General features: G+C 40.4%; 2 protein-coding genes and 1 pseudogene across 2 annotated transcripts in view; 1 reads left to right on the top strand and 2 right to left on the bottom strand.

Annotated features, from left to right (window-relative positions):
- The window catches only part of LOC111659634 (E3 ubiquitin/ISG15 ligase TRIM25-like), a 2,750-nt pseudogene extending 1,819 nt beyond the window's left edge, over positions 1-931 (bottom strand).
- Positions 932-2,527: 1,596 nt separating this feature from the next.
- txnl1 (thioredoxin-like 1) lies at positions 2,528-9,066 on the bottom strand. Its single transcript, XM_023412606.2, has 8 exons — positions 8,792-9,066; positions 7,258-7,354; positions 5,462-5,635; positions 4,922-5,044; positions 3,781-3,850; positions 3,487-3,659; positions 2,891-2,995; positions 2,528-2,805 (listed from the first exon to the last, which is right to left on the bottom strand). Exons 1-8 carry the CDS (start codon positions 8,887-8,889, stop codon positions 2,776-2,778), a joined length of 870 nt encoding a protein of 289 aa, XP_023268374.1. The 5' UTR covers positions 8,890-9,066; the 3' UTR covers positions 2,528-2,775.
- A 2,945-nt stretch (positions 9,067-12,011) lies between these two features.
- The window catches only part of atp8b1 (ATPase phospholipid transporting 8B1), a 32,845-nt gene continuing 27,622 nt past the window's right edge, over positions 12,012-17,234 (top strand). The window contains exon 1 of the mRNA XM_023412646.2: positions 12,012-12,171. The gene's annotated coding sequence lies outside the window, so the exon portion shown is untranslated. The remainder of the gene's footprint in view (positions 12,172-17,234) is intronic.

The raw sequence follows: 17,234 nt of genomic DNA, 5'->3' as shown, positions 1-17,234 counted from the left end.
CTGCAGTTTCTCCTGAAGCGCTTTGACTCGACTGACCTCAGTTTTCTGCTGCGATCTGATCTGCTGCTTCAGATCAGAGCTTCTTTTCTCCATGAGACGGATCAGCTGAGTGAAGATCTCATCACAGTCCTTCACTGCTTTATCAGCAGAGCGATTGGTAGCCTCCACCTCCTGCTGAAGCACCTTTACGACCTCCTCTCTGTCCTGGATTCTCTGCTGGATTTTTTGCTGATTCAGTATGAGATCTCCCTGCTTGTCAGCCCTTTCCGCTGCAGCTGAGACAGTGTCGTGGCTTTTATGTTCATCCATGGAGCAGAGATAACAGATACACTGCTGATCAGTGCGGCAGAAAATCTTCATCACTTCATCATGACGAGAGCAGATGTTCTCCTGGAGCTTCTTGGAGGCGTCGACCAGTTTATGTTTTTCAAAAGCAGGGGATTCATAGTGAGGCTGGAGGTGCTGCTCACAGTAAGAGACCAGACACTGCAGACAGGATTTGACAGCTTTCAGTTTTATCCCAGTGCAGACATCACAGGCCACATCTTCAGGTCCGGCATAGCAGTGATCAGCTGGAGCAGCTTGGCGTCCAGTCTTCTTCAGTTCCTCCACTAACTCTGCTAACATGGTGTTTTTCATCAGGACAGGTCTTGGTATGAAATCCTGTCTGCACTGATGACAGCTGTGGATCCTCCTCTGATCCTCTTGATCCCAGTGACTTTTAATACAGCTCATACAGTAGTTGTGTCCACAGGGAATAGTCACTGGATCCTTCAGTAGATCCAAACAGATGGAACAGCAGAGTTTTTCCCGGTCCATCTGAATTCCTCGCTGCGCCATTTCACCTCCGAGAGACAGGAAAAGTCAAATAGTTTCACTTTCACATGAAGGGTTGAAGCTGTTCAGCAGAAGTTGATCTGTAGTGTATATGGCTTGTTAGCTTTTACACTTCACAGCATGTTGGTTATACTCATCCATACACTGTCAGGTCTGCACAGAACAAGAAACACGTCGACTGAATGGGAGTGACTTTGTTTGAGAACAAGAAAAACCAGGTGGGGTTTTCAAGGTTTGATTCTATCAGCAAGTCGAGCAATTTCAGTGGCGAAGAGTATAGTTACACACCTTGTTTACAACATGGAGATTAGTGTATGAGACATAAACTGGACAAGTGAAACCTGAAAACACTTGCTGTTGGTGAACAGACCTTTAACCCTTTGTATCCTCCAGGATTATTCACCTATTGAGAAGACCATCCTTCAGCTGTGTCTTCTTCAGTAGTGTTTCTTCTTTGGGAAAATTGTTGAATCCACACCTGCTCTTCAGATTGCACTTGGTTGTGTTTTAAGGGATAAAAGGCCTCAGTTACACTCTCATATGTTTTTCACATTCATTTCCTAGACATAACCGAAGAAATATTCACTCTCGGAGAAAAAGTAAGGTTCATTGATTCACTACATTCAAGATGGTGGAAACCACATGTTCTTGCTTAGCCAAGATAGATAGTGTTGACAAATGCCCAGATGTTACCACTTGAATGAGCTGAAAAATGGACTATACAGTCTGCTCCCAGGATGACACATCAGGTGGCATTCTGTCACCAAAGGGGGGGGCAATGGGATTCACTATATTCAAGATGGTGGAAACCACATGTTTTTCTGTTCCACAAAAAAGAACTCACTCCTCCAAAATCCTTCACACTTCACACCTGGGGACGACCCTCTCCCAGCGACTTTACTGACCAGTGAGTGTTGGTCATCGTGTGACATGTGACCCCCTCAGACAACAAAACCAGCTCCCCTCCATTGTTCTGTCTGTCTTCCCTCTCAGCTCTCACTGCTGCTACCTGCAACCACAGCTCTCCTCTGCAGACCTGCTCACAGCAGACTGCAGAAAGAGTACAAGAAATAATAAATAGAACTACGCAGACCACATGACAGATTAAAGGTTCCATAATGAAAACAAAATTTTAACAGGGAAGTGTTTTTTATATCTATATATAATGTTGATTTTAAAAGTCAGGTTATTTCCCTACAAATCTAACAGTCAAGTGTCCATTTTTAAATGTTTCACAGTAATTGTCCAGTTCATTCATTTACTAAAACTCTCGACTAACAGTTGACTATGAAAAGCTTTCAAATTTCTTCCTGAGTCCCTCCTTTCTTTTAGAAATCTCTCACAAATCTTAAGTTTACTGCTAAAGTTAACCGAACAGGTCCATTAATGCTTTTTGGAGGAGGTTGACTAACAAGCACAATCAGCTTGTTACTCATTTTAACCAATCGGAAGCCAGAGCTGACTTCAAACTTCAAATGATTTACAGCTGATGACACGGTACGGCTGCCGTCATTAACCTGGATTTATGACTGCTGCTCAGCGAGGAGTATTGAAAAAAATCACATTTTATATTCGTTCAGTTTTCTACTGCTGGTGCTGTATTGCAGCACCAGCAGTGTTACCACTACATTCAGTACTACTCCTTCTCATCATCCTCATCAGTTCCCACAAAAAACAGACTTGACGCACATGCCTTTGAAAAAGGATTGTGTTTTATTTACAGTGATTTTCATCAGTATTACAATACAAATTATTTGTAGACTCCACAGACGGAGAATTCAATCAGAGCTTGAGGAGGACAGCTGGAGGCTGTGTGTGTGTGTGTATGTGTGTGTGTGTGTGTGTGACAGTAGAGTGTGTGGCAGCTTTGGCAGAGTGAAAGTCCTTGGGTGTATCTGTAGCTTCCTCCTCTTCTCTGCCTCCTCTTCATTGTCCTGTTCAGTGACTCTCACCTTTCTTCCCCACAACCTGCGAGGCACCAAAATAAAAATAATCATCCAGTGCAAACACACTCACAAACGAACAAACGCAGGCTGCTGTAACTGCTCCATACCCTTTTGAAGTCGTTCATGTTGGTGGCCTGTACTGGGGTGCCTATGAATGTCAGGTAGTTGATTTTTGTCGTCTCCTCGTCTCCTTGGTTCGACTTGACAAACAACTGGTAAAAGACAAAAACAAAAACACAAATACCATCAATAAACATACAACACCAGTTAAACCTGTGTGTCTTTGACCATTGGATGGCTCTGCTGGCAACATGTTAGTAGAGGCAGACATGCAGTGAAGGTTTCTGTTGGTTGATCATTCACATCAATATCGCCATACAAAGCACAAACTACTCCGCTGATGGTTCAGAAAAATAAAGCCTCTTTATATGGTCCATTAATAATTACAAGTTAACACAGGTGGGCAATGTAAGGGGTGTGCGAGTGGTGCCGCATCCTTCCTGCATCACCTCTGAGTGCAAACATTAATTATTTCATGGTCTTAAATAGTAAATACAAAATCAGAAGAAGAAAAGGCTTCACGCTGCCAACATGTCACTTTTCATATTTCATATGAGCCAATAAAAAACAGCTTTACTTGAACTCAGAGCAGGTGCACATTTGTTTGCGCATGCTGAAATCATGACTTCTGTCTGGTCCTCACCGTAACACTCTGGACGTTCTGAAACTTGACGTAGCGCAGAGGAATCAAACCCTCGTCTTTGTAGTCTTCCTCTGACAGCTCCAGAGTCTGAGTGGCTTCGCTCCGCTCCGCGTCGTCGAAGCCCATCGACCGCGGGAGATTGATGAACACCTTCATCACCTTAGGGGCTTGGGCTGACACACAGAAGGAAGGAAGGATGGAGAAAGGTACACAATGTTAGTTACGGTTGCCTGTAGATGATGCACTGACTACATGAGAGAGTCGGATTAAAAACACAAGCAGAATAAAATTTACCAAAGTCTGACGACAGTAGCTTCATAGAGAAGAGCTTCACAGGCTGGTTGAAGGCCATAGTTATCAGCAACTGGACCAGATAAAAAAAAAATTAAAGGCAACACATTAGACAAATTATCTTCCCGCCAATAAATTTAACTCAAAAATAGAAAACACTAAAAATGGGGCTAAATATGTGAAGATTGTCCTGAGGCAAAAACTCACCCTCTCTTGTGTTTATTTATGTGTTTAGTCATTTTTCTTGGTTAGATGATATTTTATGTTCATGATTAATGTGGCATTTTACCTTTTCCACTGAGGGAACGTAACAACCTGGAACCCAGAACTTCTCATAGCTTTTAATAACCTGTAGGACTTGTCTGTAACTTCCACCTTGTGTTTCCGCTGTGTTTTATTAACAGAAACCTTTTGGACTATTGCCGTTAAAAAGACGACACCAGGATGAATGTCCTTTATGTGCAATGTTCGGTAGGTAGAGTGGACTGCAGATTAGTTGTGGGATAGAAGTTAATGGAATTTTTGGCGACTTATTTCACATAAACGTGGTGACTTATAAAAATCATTATCATGATATTAATGGAAAGACCTCATCCACAGCAGGAGGTTGACAGAATGGAGAGCAAAGAGAGAGAACAGAAGCACCAGACCAGCTCCCACCCTGCTGATTAGCTTGTTGGATAGTCTGTACCAGTTGCTCACTCCTGTTGTCCTGTGTCTACTTTCAGATATCAGCCTCGTTTTACTGTTTGCTGATTGCTCTCCTGTGCTGGAGCACGTGTTAAGCTACTGCTGATGCAGACTGAACATTTCCTTCCTTTCCTTTACTGTTCACGACAAAAGCTTTCCACTGGCGAACCAGGGACATCATTTCACTGAGGAAATGCAACGTGATTACCACCAGGTTTATGGAGCTTCATTAGCGGTGCTATATGCTAACATATGGACGTATTCTGTGCTAATTGATTGGTTTTTACACATTGGATGGAGGAATGGTACAAACAGCCACAGGGAGTTGAAAAGGTCTGCAGGTGACAGGCTCGTACTGTGACACACGGGACTACCACACCTTCAACACATCATCAAGGTAAACACCCAACTTGCTGTGCGGTGCATGAAGTGGACATGAAGTGGCAGCACGTACCTGTTCATCACAGTCAGACTCCAGGTAGGAGGAGTCTTTGATTAAGCAGTTATCAAAGCCACAGTCGTCGCTCTCGTTGAGGCACTCGCAGCCGGCTTTGTTGACAAAAGGCATGAGGTCCATCTGAAAACAAACCGAACAAGACAAACTCAACTTCTGGGTCTATTTCCGCCTTTATTTAAGGTTTACACACATCCCTTTGAATGAAGCAACCGCCTGATTCATATTCTCTCTGGTTCACACCAGCACTTCTGTTTCCAACTTGATGTCGCATACTGTGTGTTTTCTTGTGTTCCTGTCTTTTTTTCTGTTACATGTGATTTCATACTACTACTACTACTAAGAAACAGGGCTGAACAGAATCAGCTGCTACAGGAAATGGCTACTTCAAGAGTAATGTATTAAAATTGCAAGAGAGTGGGGACTATATAAAAAATATAAATGGCCAGCTTCTAAAACGTGAGAGTAAATCCTGCACACACACACACACACACACACACCAAACCAGCCCTCCAACAGAATGATGAGGTGTCCACTCACGTATCCCTTTGGAATATCAGAGTCCTCGCTGTTTCCCGGGTCGTTCTCTGTGTGCTGTTTGATCTTCTCCTCCAGACCTGCAGAGTCCGCCCCCTGATACTGATCAACCCGAACCCTGTTCCTGAAGAACAAGAACGTCGGTGTGGCTGAGATGTTGTTGGCTGCTGCCGTCGCCTGAGAAAAAGAGAAGCGGTTTTGTGAAATTAGCCTGGCATCCATACGTTCTTGAGCAAGTTTTCTATAACAGTAACAGCTTAGACCGGCACCGGGACCCGGTATACCGGGTCTTCTGGGTTGCAGCTTCTTGTTTCTCATTCTTTACCAGTAACTGTCTGGGGACTGTTCATTTTGTTCTTTCCGCTGTCTGTTGTTACACGACAGGAGCTTTGTGTTTTGGATTCACAATTTCTGCAAAGCCACAGTCATGGTTTTAGCAGTCAACCAATTGTTTTTATTTTCACTGTCAAAATGATGACAACTGGCACCTGCCAAAGATCTCGGTAAAACAGAGACTTCCTGCACAATTTCAAATTAAAAAGGATAAACTGGTGTTAAATTTTACTTTTCTTTTCTTTTGTTCAACAAATTCCATTAAAGACAAAAACCAACAATCAGTGTGTCCTACCTCCTGATATATCTTCTTCCTCTGTGCCATAGAGCTCCATTGTTGAACAATGTTAACAATATTAAATACAAATCAGTGAGCTACACTGTTGCACTGGGTGACATGTTCACACAATGCAGTTTATTTCGACTCAATCCCACATACACCACTCTCATAAATACAAATGCATATTAATCAGCAACTGAATATAGTTTCCTACAAATACAGTATATCCTCCTGTTGGAGCGTGATTTGCCAAAAACTACAGTACTCGACTGTTTTAAGAAGGGAGCTGAGAGCTACAGGCTAACAGTCTGGTTTTGGTCTTTTCGTGTAATTTGTTTACAATAAGCGACATATAGAGTAACACCAGCCCTGTCCTTTAAGAGACTCTACCTCCCCCAGGCTACACCGATGTCCTTATAAGCAAGTCTCGCCACTCAGTTGTTTTGTGCTAACAAGACCCGGCTCCTATCTAAATGAATGAGGAGAGACCCATAACTGCACCTTTAATGGTCTAAGGGAAATAAAACCTTCATGTATAGAATCGACAGTCAAATCTGATCAAAACTGCTTAAAAATGTTGTAGACTTTTCCCCCAAATTAAGTCTAAATGATTTTTTCAACAGGTATAGTTCTACTATGCATGCACAAAGTTTCGCTTACATCAAGCTTTTGAAGGGGTTGTTCCAATTATCCCAGAAACCAAAATGTAATGACATGATTGGTACCAAAATCATATGCGTGTCTCTGATAGACAAAAAAAAAAGGTTTTCAACTTTCACTTGATTACACAGGAATTGAGTTAAGTTTTGAAGTTTTTGGTGTTGCTTCATAATGAACTCAGGAAGGTGTAATGCTGCTTCAAGACTGGCTGAAAAAAAGAGGGATGCCACTAGTCTTCTTTTTTGTTCTTTTGTATCGTTTGCATCTTTTGTATTGATGTTCACAAAAGCACTTCTTCTTTTACAGTGTCTTTGGGTAACCTGACATCTTATATCATTTGTTTACATACTGTATTCACAAAGTCTTTTTTTTATCTTTACAAATCTTTTCTACAGATGCACAATCTGGAATGTCTTGTTTCTCAGGTTTACAAATGTTGATTTACATCTACAAAATATTTGTGAACATCACTTTACAAGCTCATATCTTTTTGACCGTAAGTTGAGCCCATACAGTTCAGACTTACCTGACACACATGAACATCTACTTCAAGGAAGACGACTTGTGGGTACTTGTTACTCAACATGTTGAAAGCTGGGGCTATTGTGACACAGGGTCGGCACCTGAGGAGGCGGAGGACAGTATGTTAGTGATCTTGTCTCTCAAGTACTGCTTAAACTATTTGCCAATAAATGAACAGCTCCATTTACATTAAAGAAACCCTATTTTCAATACTCAATAAATTGTTCCAACTATTTATCAAGCAAAACTTTAGCTGGCTCCAGCTTCTCAATGTGATATGACAATACTGTCACTTAAGTGTTTCCTACCTTTTCCTAACCCTAACCCAAATGTATTATTTACAATTTATTTAGTTATGACTCAAAGATTACTGCTTTTAGCCTGATTGATAGTGAAATTTTAAGACATAGTATAAAACATAAGATAGTCATTTTTACATCAACACAGAACTTAACATTTTTGACAGGGATCCAATAATTGTGATCAAGATATACTCTGAGTGGGACGTTTTTACAGCTGAAAGAATAACCTGACAGCGCACTCTGGTGGACACACTATGTAATGCAGACACTGTTTCTAAGCATTTCTGTGCTGCATTTCTTGTTACAAATCAGCTAACAAGTTTTCGGACACAATTAATCTGCTGAAAGCTAATACTGATTACTTAGATGTAACGATAGTGAATTAACCTATATTTTAGTTCAATCTTAAGATATAACTTACTGTTGATGTTTCACACAACAGAAACTTCCCAAGATCCCTTGCCATACTGTGGCACTTTCTCCAGTAATTACTCTTGTATCATCCTCACTATTGATTAATTCATGCAGCAGCTGAAATTTTCATGCTTCATTCAAACTATAAAATGAAAAAAGTTTTGATAAACCCAAACCACTGCTTAACCTAGTTAAAAAAAATATCTTTAGACTGCTTTAAACTCTTCTGACAAACTATCATAAAGCCAACAAGCCTTAAGTTTACTAACAGTATGATATGCTAACTGGGAAGACCAGCAAATCTTCACATTTTAAAGCTATGAAAGGAATATGTCTGCTGTCATTAACAGGCCCACAGACTCAGAGATCAATGCTTCATAACAAATACAATCAATGTAAAGACACATCGTTACAATGACTAGCTAATGTGGGGTGAAATAACACACTTTTTAATATTCAAGTGTTTTTAGCGTTAGCTCTATACTGGTGGTAACGTTGCTGATTTTTCCTAATGATGACCACAGACTGGATAGCTCACTCACATTTAATTACCCAGCTCATCATTAAATCTTACGACACCTTAACAGCCAAGTTACTGTAATACTGCTATGTCATTGTAAGCAACACAGCTAGTCAGCTAACGATAGCATGCTAACCTAGCTTCCCTGGCAATCAAAGCCACCCCTGTCATATAACGTAGCTCTGCGGCTCATGTCAGCTCTCCAAAACAGTAAAACAGCGAGCTCTGAACGTTTCCAGTCCGGTGTTAAAAGGAGAGACCGGCTTAACAGCGCAGCCTCGAAGCTGGCTTGGTAAGCTTACCCAGCCATTGTGAACTTCACCACGGCGAGCCTGGAGCCGGCGGCCGCTAGCTCCGGCTGGAAGTCCGGGTCGCTGCCGATCACTTTAACACCGACCATGGTGCAGTTTGCGGCTGTGGTGGGAACTAGTTACCTAGGTGACGTTCAGGACAAGAAAGTGGGTAACCTAATAAGTAAAACGTGTTGTGTTTTTAGCTTTCTGTCAGAATGTTAGCTAACTAGCTATCCGGTATCTGAGCCACACTACAGGTACAGTGAACTGATTCAGGATGTGGAATCCTGATTGGCCAACAGACAACAGGAAAGGCGGAGCTTTGTTCTTCTTCTGCGGCTTCTGGCAGTATATGCTATGCTCTATGCACTTTACTGCCCTCTACAGGAGAGAGGGGTAAAAAAAAAAAAAACTATGGAATGCCATCTAAATTTAACAAAATATTAAATAAGTAAATAAATAAACAAGAAAGTAAATAAATAAATAGCTTTATGGGAAATAAAAGTCTCCAGAAATAGAAAAAATGTGGAATTAAAAATGTTTTAATTCATTTGTATAGGTGTTTATTTATTTACTCATTTATATATTTACATTTATTTATATATATTCATTTTGTGATTAATTTCAGAGCTGTATTTATTTATGTATGTATGTAACCTAATCTAATCATTATTTTTTATTTATTATCAACTGTTATTATCATTATTATTATTGTTATTATTATCAACAATGAGCTAATGGACACATGAATTTCCCCTAGGGGATAAATAAAGTATCTATCTATCTATCTATCTATCTATCTATCTATCTATCTATCTATCTATCTATCTATCTATCTACTTATTTAATATTGATGGCATTTCACAAAAAAATATGTTGGACTGCTACATTATGTCTTTGGCAGGTACAATTGAAAAGAAAAAAGAAAAAAATAGAAAAATCATTAGTAGGGTCCGGTTGAGCTTTGGGTTTTCCATTGCAGAGTTTCATGTTTTTCCTCTTCATTTCAGACAGTTTATATTGTGGCCACATGCAGTGCAAAACAGAATTCCCACAAACTATTTTTGTTGCAGAGGTTGGAGGTGTGAGGTTGTAGAAATGAGTAGTGCTGTTAGGCCTGTATTTAAAATGGCACAATAGAGATTTAGTATTGACCTTCAACAAGAGTGGGGGCCTCGCAAAAAACATAAAAAAAAACAGTGGTCAAAATTGAACCACCAGAGTTCAGGATAAAATGGCTTTTAGCACCTGCTGCAGTTTTCATTAATGCTGACATGGTGGAGTAACAACATTTAAATTCCTGGGTGTCCACCTTTCATATGACCTGACCTGGACAGGAAACAGCACAGCACTGGCTTAAAAACTTACAGTACACACTTCACCGTCGGAGATCAGTGAAGAAAGTAAACATCAACAAGGACTTGGAGGAGAGTATACTGACATACTGTGTCCCAGTGTGGTACTCCAGCTGCAGCACTGCAGACAAAACAGCCCTTCAGCATGTTGTTGGGAGGGACCATAAAACCAGAAGGGTCCAGCTGTTGACTCTGGAGGAGATCTACAGCTCCAGGTGCATCCAGGAAGCAAAACTAATCCTCACCAGTCCAACACACTCCTGTTCACCTGTTCACCCTGCTGCCCTCTGAGAGGTGCTACAGTACCACCAGACTCAGGAACAGGTTCTACCCCAGAAAAATCTATTATGTAAACCAGACAACTTATAAATGTAAAACTGCAACAATACTGTGAACTCACAATATATTACAGACTTTAACCACCATACTCACTGTCATCCTCTGCTGACTTTAAGTTTACATTGTTCTGAACACACACTGCTCATTTTGATGTTTAGCTCCAAGGCTGCACTGCCACTTTAAATGGTCAGACTATGTGCTATCTATGCTACTTATATCTGTATTTGTAGCTGTATGTTGTACAGTTATATACTGATATAGATTATTTCTTGATCAACAAGAAATAACTGAAGTTCATTTTTTTCTTTTTTTTTTCTATGTAGCTTTGGCTGAGAGTGCACACTTGGACTCATTGGACCTATAGCTTTTACGGTAACAGTAAAGGTATTGAATTGATCTGAACTGAATTGAAGAAACTGGGAACAAATTCATTGTTGAAACTGTGCCAGTTACACGGAGGACAGTAACGAAGTACATTTACTTGAGAACTGTACTTAAGTGTATTGTTTGAGTAATTTATTTGTAATTTATTTGACTTTTATTTTTAATCATGCCTTTCACTCCACTTCCACTTCACACTACAAAGTACTCTTACTTTGAAGCAGCTTTTAGTCAGCAATATGAATTATCTTTTATATTGAAAAATGTGATAGACCATAAAGTGTATTCATCACAGGAAAAAAAAAACAATCACAGCCAACTCCTCCACTGTCAGTGAGATCATTTCTTCACCAGAGCACCATGCCCTTAAGTCCATGTTTGAAATTTTAAATATAAAGGAAGATTCCTTTTGACCAAACTTCATCACTGCCTAAAAAAAAAAAAAGAAATATGAAAAACGACAACAGCTCCTTTTGTTGATTCAATTGTGTTTTTATGGCAATTTCTATAGGCTTTGAAGCATGTTTGAGTCATTAGGTTCTGTAAATGTGGATCAATACAACAGTGTTGACATAAAAATGTACTTTTGACCTGGAAACACAATATAAGCAAACTGACATTAAATATGTCTAACTCACTGATGAAACCATGTCCCTCTACAGTGCATCCGGGGCCTAAACAGGAACCATCAGTGGCCCACTGATAGAATAAGGTCTTTGATCACAGAGACTAAAACGAAGTTCTTAATGTTAATGTGAGTTTTCCTACATTTTATTATTTTGCTTATTCTGTCTTATTCTATTTTAGCTTATATTTACTGTCTATTTCAAGTAGCTCTTAAAATTGTTTATACTTCCTTGTGTCTATTTTACATCTTGTCTTCTCATTAAACTTTCTTACACCAGTTTATTTGCAATATGTAACCGTTCCACATGTGACCCACACAAGGAAAAACTACAGCCCTGTCCTTGAAACCGATCACCTGGTTTAATCAAGAATTCAATTACATACCTGTACCTGCACATCACGTGACCAGAACACCTCCATGCCCACTTCCGCGGCCGCAGCCTCACTGAATGCCACGCGTAGTTTTTAACGGACTATTTTATTGTTGTTTGAAGCTCTGGAGGCGCACGGACCGGTCCGGCAGGTTTGCGCGGGACAGAGCAGGTGAGGCAGCGAGGGGAAAGAAGGGCGGGGGAGCCGCCGGAGCTCTTTACAAGCAGGAAGAAGAAGGAAAACATGGTGCGGTGACAATACTCCCGGACACCAAGCGAGAATTAGGATTCATCTTTTTTATACCAAGGACATCGGGTAAGTCCAGTTCAATACATAAATATAACCGTGTGTGTGTTTATGTGTGTGGTGTGTGATTTTCTTTGAGGTTTGTCGTTAATAAGTGTTTAAAACACCCAGAGCAGGATCAGGGTTTCACCTGGGAAGCCGCCCAGGTGAAACACCTCTCCTCTCCCCTGAGAGGAAAGGTGAGCTATTGTTTGTACTTTTCTTCCTCTTTTTTTTTTTTTTTTTATTCTACAGAAATGTCGTTTCAACCACTCTAACTGAAAATTCAGAACAGTCCCTTCACACACTTTTTTGTTGTTGTAGTTGTAGTAGTCTGGCTCTGTTCTTGACTTTCAGTTTCACAGTCAAAAACTCCCGTAAGGTTTTTCAGGTTTGACAATTTAATCCTATAAGATCCCTTAAAAGGTCTAAAAATCCCACGATTGTCTGTCATGTCTAAACCAGAGTGAATTATAGTAGAAAATAATGACATTACTGACTTTCCAATGTACTGGTTTGGAAAGGTTTCTTATAGTTTGTCCAACCCGTTTATATCAGTAAATATTAGAAACTGTCAAAGGCAACAACCTGCAGCCTCTCTCAAACATTTTAAACAAAAAACTGACTTTCTTTCATGATGAGGTTTTATCTTTAAAATACCAAAACCATTTACCATGTGTAGACATGAAAGAATATACAGAAAAGTAGTGATGTAGATCTACAGCAGGTAGAGCTGCTATGCCTATGTTGTTGAAGGTACCACATTTCCTGAAAGCTATTTCCCTGAGCTATTGTCATTATGTGTGTACACTACAACATGCCACCATATATTCAAAACGTTTATTTTGCCACATTGCAAAAGAAGCTTAATTATTAACTAACAAAATGAATAGGCCTTCTTTAAGTAATAGGGCCAAGCGGTTAATTCAGTTTTCTGTGAAACACAAGCTGTGGGGGGAAAAAAAGAGGCAAACAACAGAAGAGAGCAGAGGGAATGTTCAGGTTCAGGATGAACTGAACTTGATGCCGCACAAACACAAATTATAATTGAAAGTTTGGAACATTTTGACAAAGACTCTGCTGCTGGCGAAGCTGTTTTTACCAACAAGGCTGCTGCATTATCAGAGTCTCTCTGAGCTTTTATTGTGGCAGAAATATCAGTATTTCACATCATTTCTTTCCTTAGGTTTAAAATTGTATTTATGTGTAGTTAAATAATTGATCGGCGGGCCGGTCAGACTTGATTGACGGGCCGGAGTTGGCAACTACTGACTGAGCCCACCCCCCCACCCCCCACAGGATTGTAACGCGTGGCTGAACCTTTCCATCAGATAATCAAGTCAAGTGTCATGCCGTGATGACTAAGGGAAAAATAGCATATGTTTAAAAATAATAATAGAGAAATATCAGCATCTGTGTTTTGTGTGATTTGTAAAAAGAGAGTGTCACTGTTTTGATGTGATTGTTGCTTCAGCCTACTGGTTGCAGGGAAAACATCCCTCAGTTTGTCCTGTAACATCTGTGGGATGGATGGATGGATGGGTGGATGGATGGACCCTTGAAAGGGACAAGGAATTTTAATTTTTCACTAAACTTGTACCTTTTTCCTGCATAACTTTCGTGCTCGGTGAACCGGAGGTCAATCTTTAATGGTACAAAGAGAGATTTTGGCTGCAGGATCACTTAACCATGTTACCATATGAAACCGTGACACGTGTCCAACCCACCTGGATGTTTGAATTCGAGTCTTTTGAGTAGGGAAATCTTTGTCTTCTTTATGGAAATGGTCGCCCTTGAAAGAATTGGTAGAAAATTTGAATTGTGACTTTAGAGGCAAATGGACGGATTCTGAAGCTGTAGCTGAGGTGAAGGCGTCATGGCAGCTGTTTTAAATCTTCGGAGTATTTCCCGGATGACATTTGTTTGTCTGTTTGGGGCTGGAGCTTTCTGTCGGTGTGCTAGTTTTTCTTCTTTCACCTGTCTTAAAAGTCTTGTCTTGTCATTTATCTACTTTGTTTTTTTTTTTACTTAATTTCTTTATTTTGTATGTTGTCAAATGATCTCAGTTTCTTCTTAATATCTCTTAATGATCTTCTTAAGTGTCAACTAAAAATGGTTTGAGATAATTCAGTTATTCCCTGTGGAGTTTCCTCATATGACAATTTTTTTTAAATATTTTTAACGCATGGCAGCCTTTTCGTTCCCTGCCTTTTGCTAGTGCACCATGGTTCTCAGCACATAACCACCACCAACTGTGGAAGAGTGTGAAACAGAGAAATGATCTGACAGCCAGTCAGTTTTATTTACCGTGGGCCTAGAAACATGAAACTTTAGCCAACTCTATCCCAGACAGCAAAATGAACCTTCTTATCCATCATATGCCGGAGTCCTCGGCCCGAGTCTGGCCCAGATACTTCCACATCTGGGCAGATGCCGGCTGTTATCCTCAGGTATTTACTGACAGATGGAAGATTTTCTGTGTGTGCACCAGAATTGGTCCAAATGTGGAAGTGGCCTCTGACACTCATGATGTATACGGTCCGGATTCGGGCCGTGGAACCTGGCCTGTACTGGCCTATAAGAAAACAAGTATGTGGCCCAAGTATGGTCCGGATTTCTTTAGGTGTGTTTCTCCCAAAATGATCTTATTAGCAGAACTGATCAACGCATTAATGTAAGAGTGAAGTAAATCTTCTGTTCACTGCGACTCTGCAGAAATGCCCATAAATTCCCACCTTTAAAAACCCATTAATTTATCCATTGATAATGATTAATGAAGGCTTTTTTGTTTATTTGTAGTGATCCATAGCATCACTAGTGGTAAGGCAAACTAGGAGTCAAACAGAATTTGCCTACATAGGGGGTGGTGTTCATGTATGTACGTCGTTTCTTGTGATTTGTGCTGAGCTGAAGGACTGCAGCTCATCGTCCGTGGACCTCTAACTCTGCTGGTGTTGGTGTCTCGCTCAGCTCTGCATGGGATCACATGTTGCAGTAGCAGCTGGTGTCTCTGTGGACTGTCTGTCTGTCTGTCTGTCTGTCTGTCTTTGAATTCATTGTCTGGGCTCCAGCTGTGAGCGGAATACTGAAGAACCTCATCGAAGACTCGACTCATTAACCTTCATTAAGACACGCGCACCCTTCTGACATTAACCAGCTCTGAAGCCATTAGTGGATTACTTCATTAGTTGATCAACAAGCAATTCATTTATGATTTTGATCAATTATTTGTTTAATCATTTGGCAAACATCCAGTTACAGCCCTAAGCTTTTGTTTGCTCAGGATTTTAAAATATGTTTCAACACAAAAGTCAGCCAAAGAAAAGAAAAGGAAGAATCTTTATTTACAGTCATCTGGTGTGTCATCTGTTAATCCCAAATCCGTCTGTTAATATTCAGGTTAATACCAAAATGGACGTCATTAGTGGGGATTTTTGTGCAAAGTGTTTTTGTCGGTTATCTCCGACGCAATGATTATAAAAACTTTAGGAGTTTCTAAAATAATCAAAATCAGTATAAATACAATTGTACTTTTGAATAACTTTAACAGTATAAGGTCAAATTTTCATTTCTTATGCTCAGGTTAACCCACTTCTGTGACAGGCAGCGGGACATGTTCACGTCACACTACCAAAATGAAATCATGCAAATTGGATGAAGTATTTAGATCTGACACAAAGTTGAACATCATTCATTGAGACAGGAGAGGGAATAAATGAGGATGTTGCTGCTCGGCCCAGCTCTGCCGGACACAGGTTGACCCTTTTTAAAGTCTGAGTTACCGACAGATTCCCCTCAGGTGCTGCAGAAACCCGACTCTGTGTTAATGTGGCTGATAGCATCTGTCCTCGCCCGGCCGTGACACTCAGTCACTGACAGAAATACTTAACATTCCCTGCAGCCCATCTTCCGCCACATCAGGAACTCATCGTGTGAAACGTCGAATAATTCAAATATCATTCATGTTTCTTAAACCTACCAGCTCTTTCTGTGCAGGGTTTGTTTTCTGTTCTTTTAATCACTTTGTTAACACATGTCAAAAAAACCTTTGGTTCAAAATTCACCTTCTGATCATCATAAATCAATCCTTGTCTTTTTGAAAACGAATTTTAATATTTTGTCTGTTCTCCTAATAACTGGTTGACAAATTCCTCTAGATGTGGCCTATTTGACAGGAATTGTAATGATGCAGGAAATATCCAGGTCCCATTCCCCTGAAAATGGCCTCCAGGAACCTCTTTGTGATTTTAGCACTCTCATGAATGAATCTCGTCATACTTAAAAACAGCACCACACTTCAAAACACAAGAGACCCCTTTTTTTCCTCCCAGGCTTTTTCTAATTTCATTTTCAAACTCGTAGTCGTCTGGCTGAAGTGATATTACTGAGACATTATCGGACTTCACACAGCTGACTCTGGAGACAAAAGTATGGCTGTACCATATGCGGTTTTGGATATTGCACTCTGCCATGTTCCGATTTCAATTATATTTTCATTTAAATGTGCAGCCTCACACAAAAGGCTTCATACGACCTTTTTCATACGTGCAGTAGTTGAATCAGTCAATGTGTTTACATTCAGTGATTATCTCTCTATGTAGTGGTTTTTATCGTTAATGGCAGAGTCTGCTGTTCTCACAGGATCCACTCTGCACACACAGACACAGGAGATTCATAGGAAATGATGCAGTCACTTACGTTACTGTACATAAAATCATATATCGGTAGGTTTTAAAATCGCTAGTATAAAGTTTTTGCAACAGAACCACTGACCTATACATCATAATGATAATAAACCCCATGTTTTTGTAGCACGTGTACTTGACACTTCACGTCTTCTGACACTGTTTTCAGTGTTGTGGTCTCGGGTCACAAAGTCTCTCCTTGCGTTTTGAGTTTTTCTGAAACCTCCTCCCCCCCCTCTCTCAGGTTTCACTGTTGCCGCTCAGGTATGTTCTCCTCTGAATCCCTCCCCCTCGCGCCTTCCCAGCTCTTTGTTGTTGCCACAGCAACGCCGCGGGCCAGCCACCTAAACCTGTTCACAGAGAGGGGCAATCCTTGCAGCCCTGCTGCTGCTGAAGCTCTGATTGGTC

Source organism: Seriola lalandi, unplaced genomic scaffold (assembly GCF_002814215.2).
Source record: "Seriola lalandi dorsalis isolate HSWRI2012SDOR001 ecotype SW California unplaced genomic scaffold, Sedor1 jcf7180002054484, whole genome shotgun sequence".
In the NCBI taxonomy this organism is placed as follows: Eukaryota; Metazoa; Chordata; class Actinopteri; order Carangiformes; family Carangidae; genus Seriola; species Seriola lalandi.
This window is presented reverse-complemented; position numbering and strand designations above follow the sequence as displayed.

Coding starts and splice junctions, on each gene's coding strand:
- txnl1 (XM_023412606.2), bottom strand. CDS start 8,889: ATGGTCGGTGTTAAAGTGATCGGCAGCGACCCGGACTTCCAGCCGGAG. Junction 5,045..5,461: donor CTGATATTCCAAAGGGATAC/GTGAGTGGACAC, acceptor GTTTGTTTTCAG/ATGGACCTCATGCCTTTTGT. Junction 3,660..3,780: donor GCTACTGTCGTCAGACTTTG/GTAAATTTTATT, acceptor TCTGTGTGTCAG/CCCAAGCCCCTAAGGTGATG.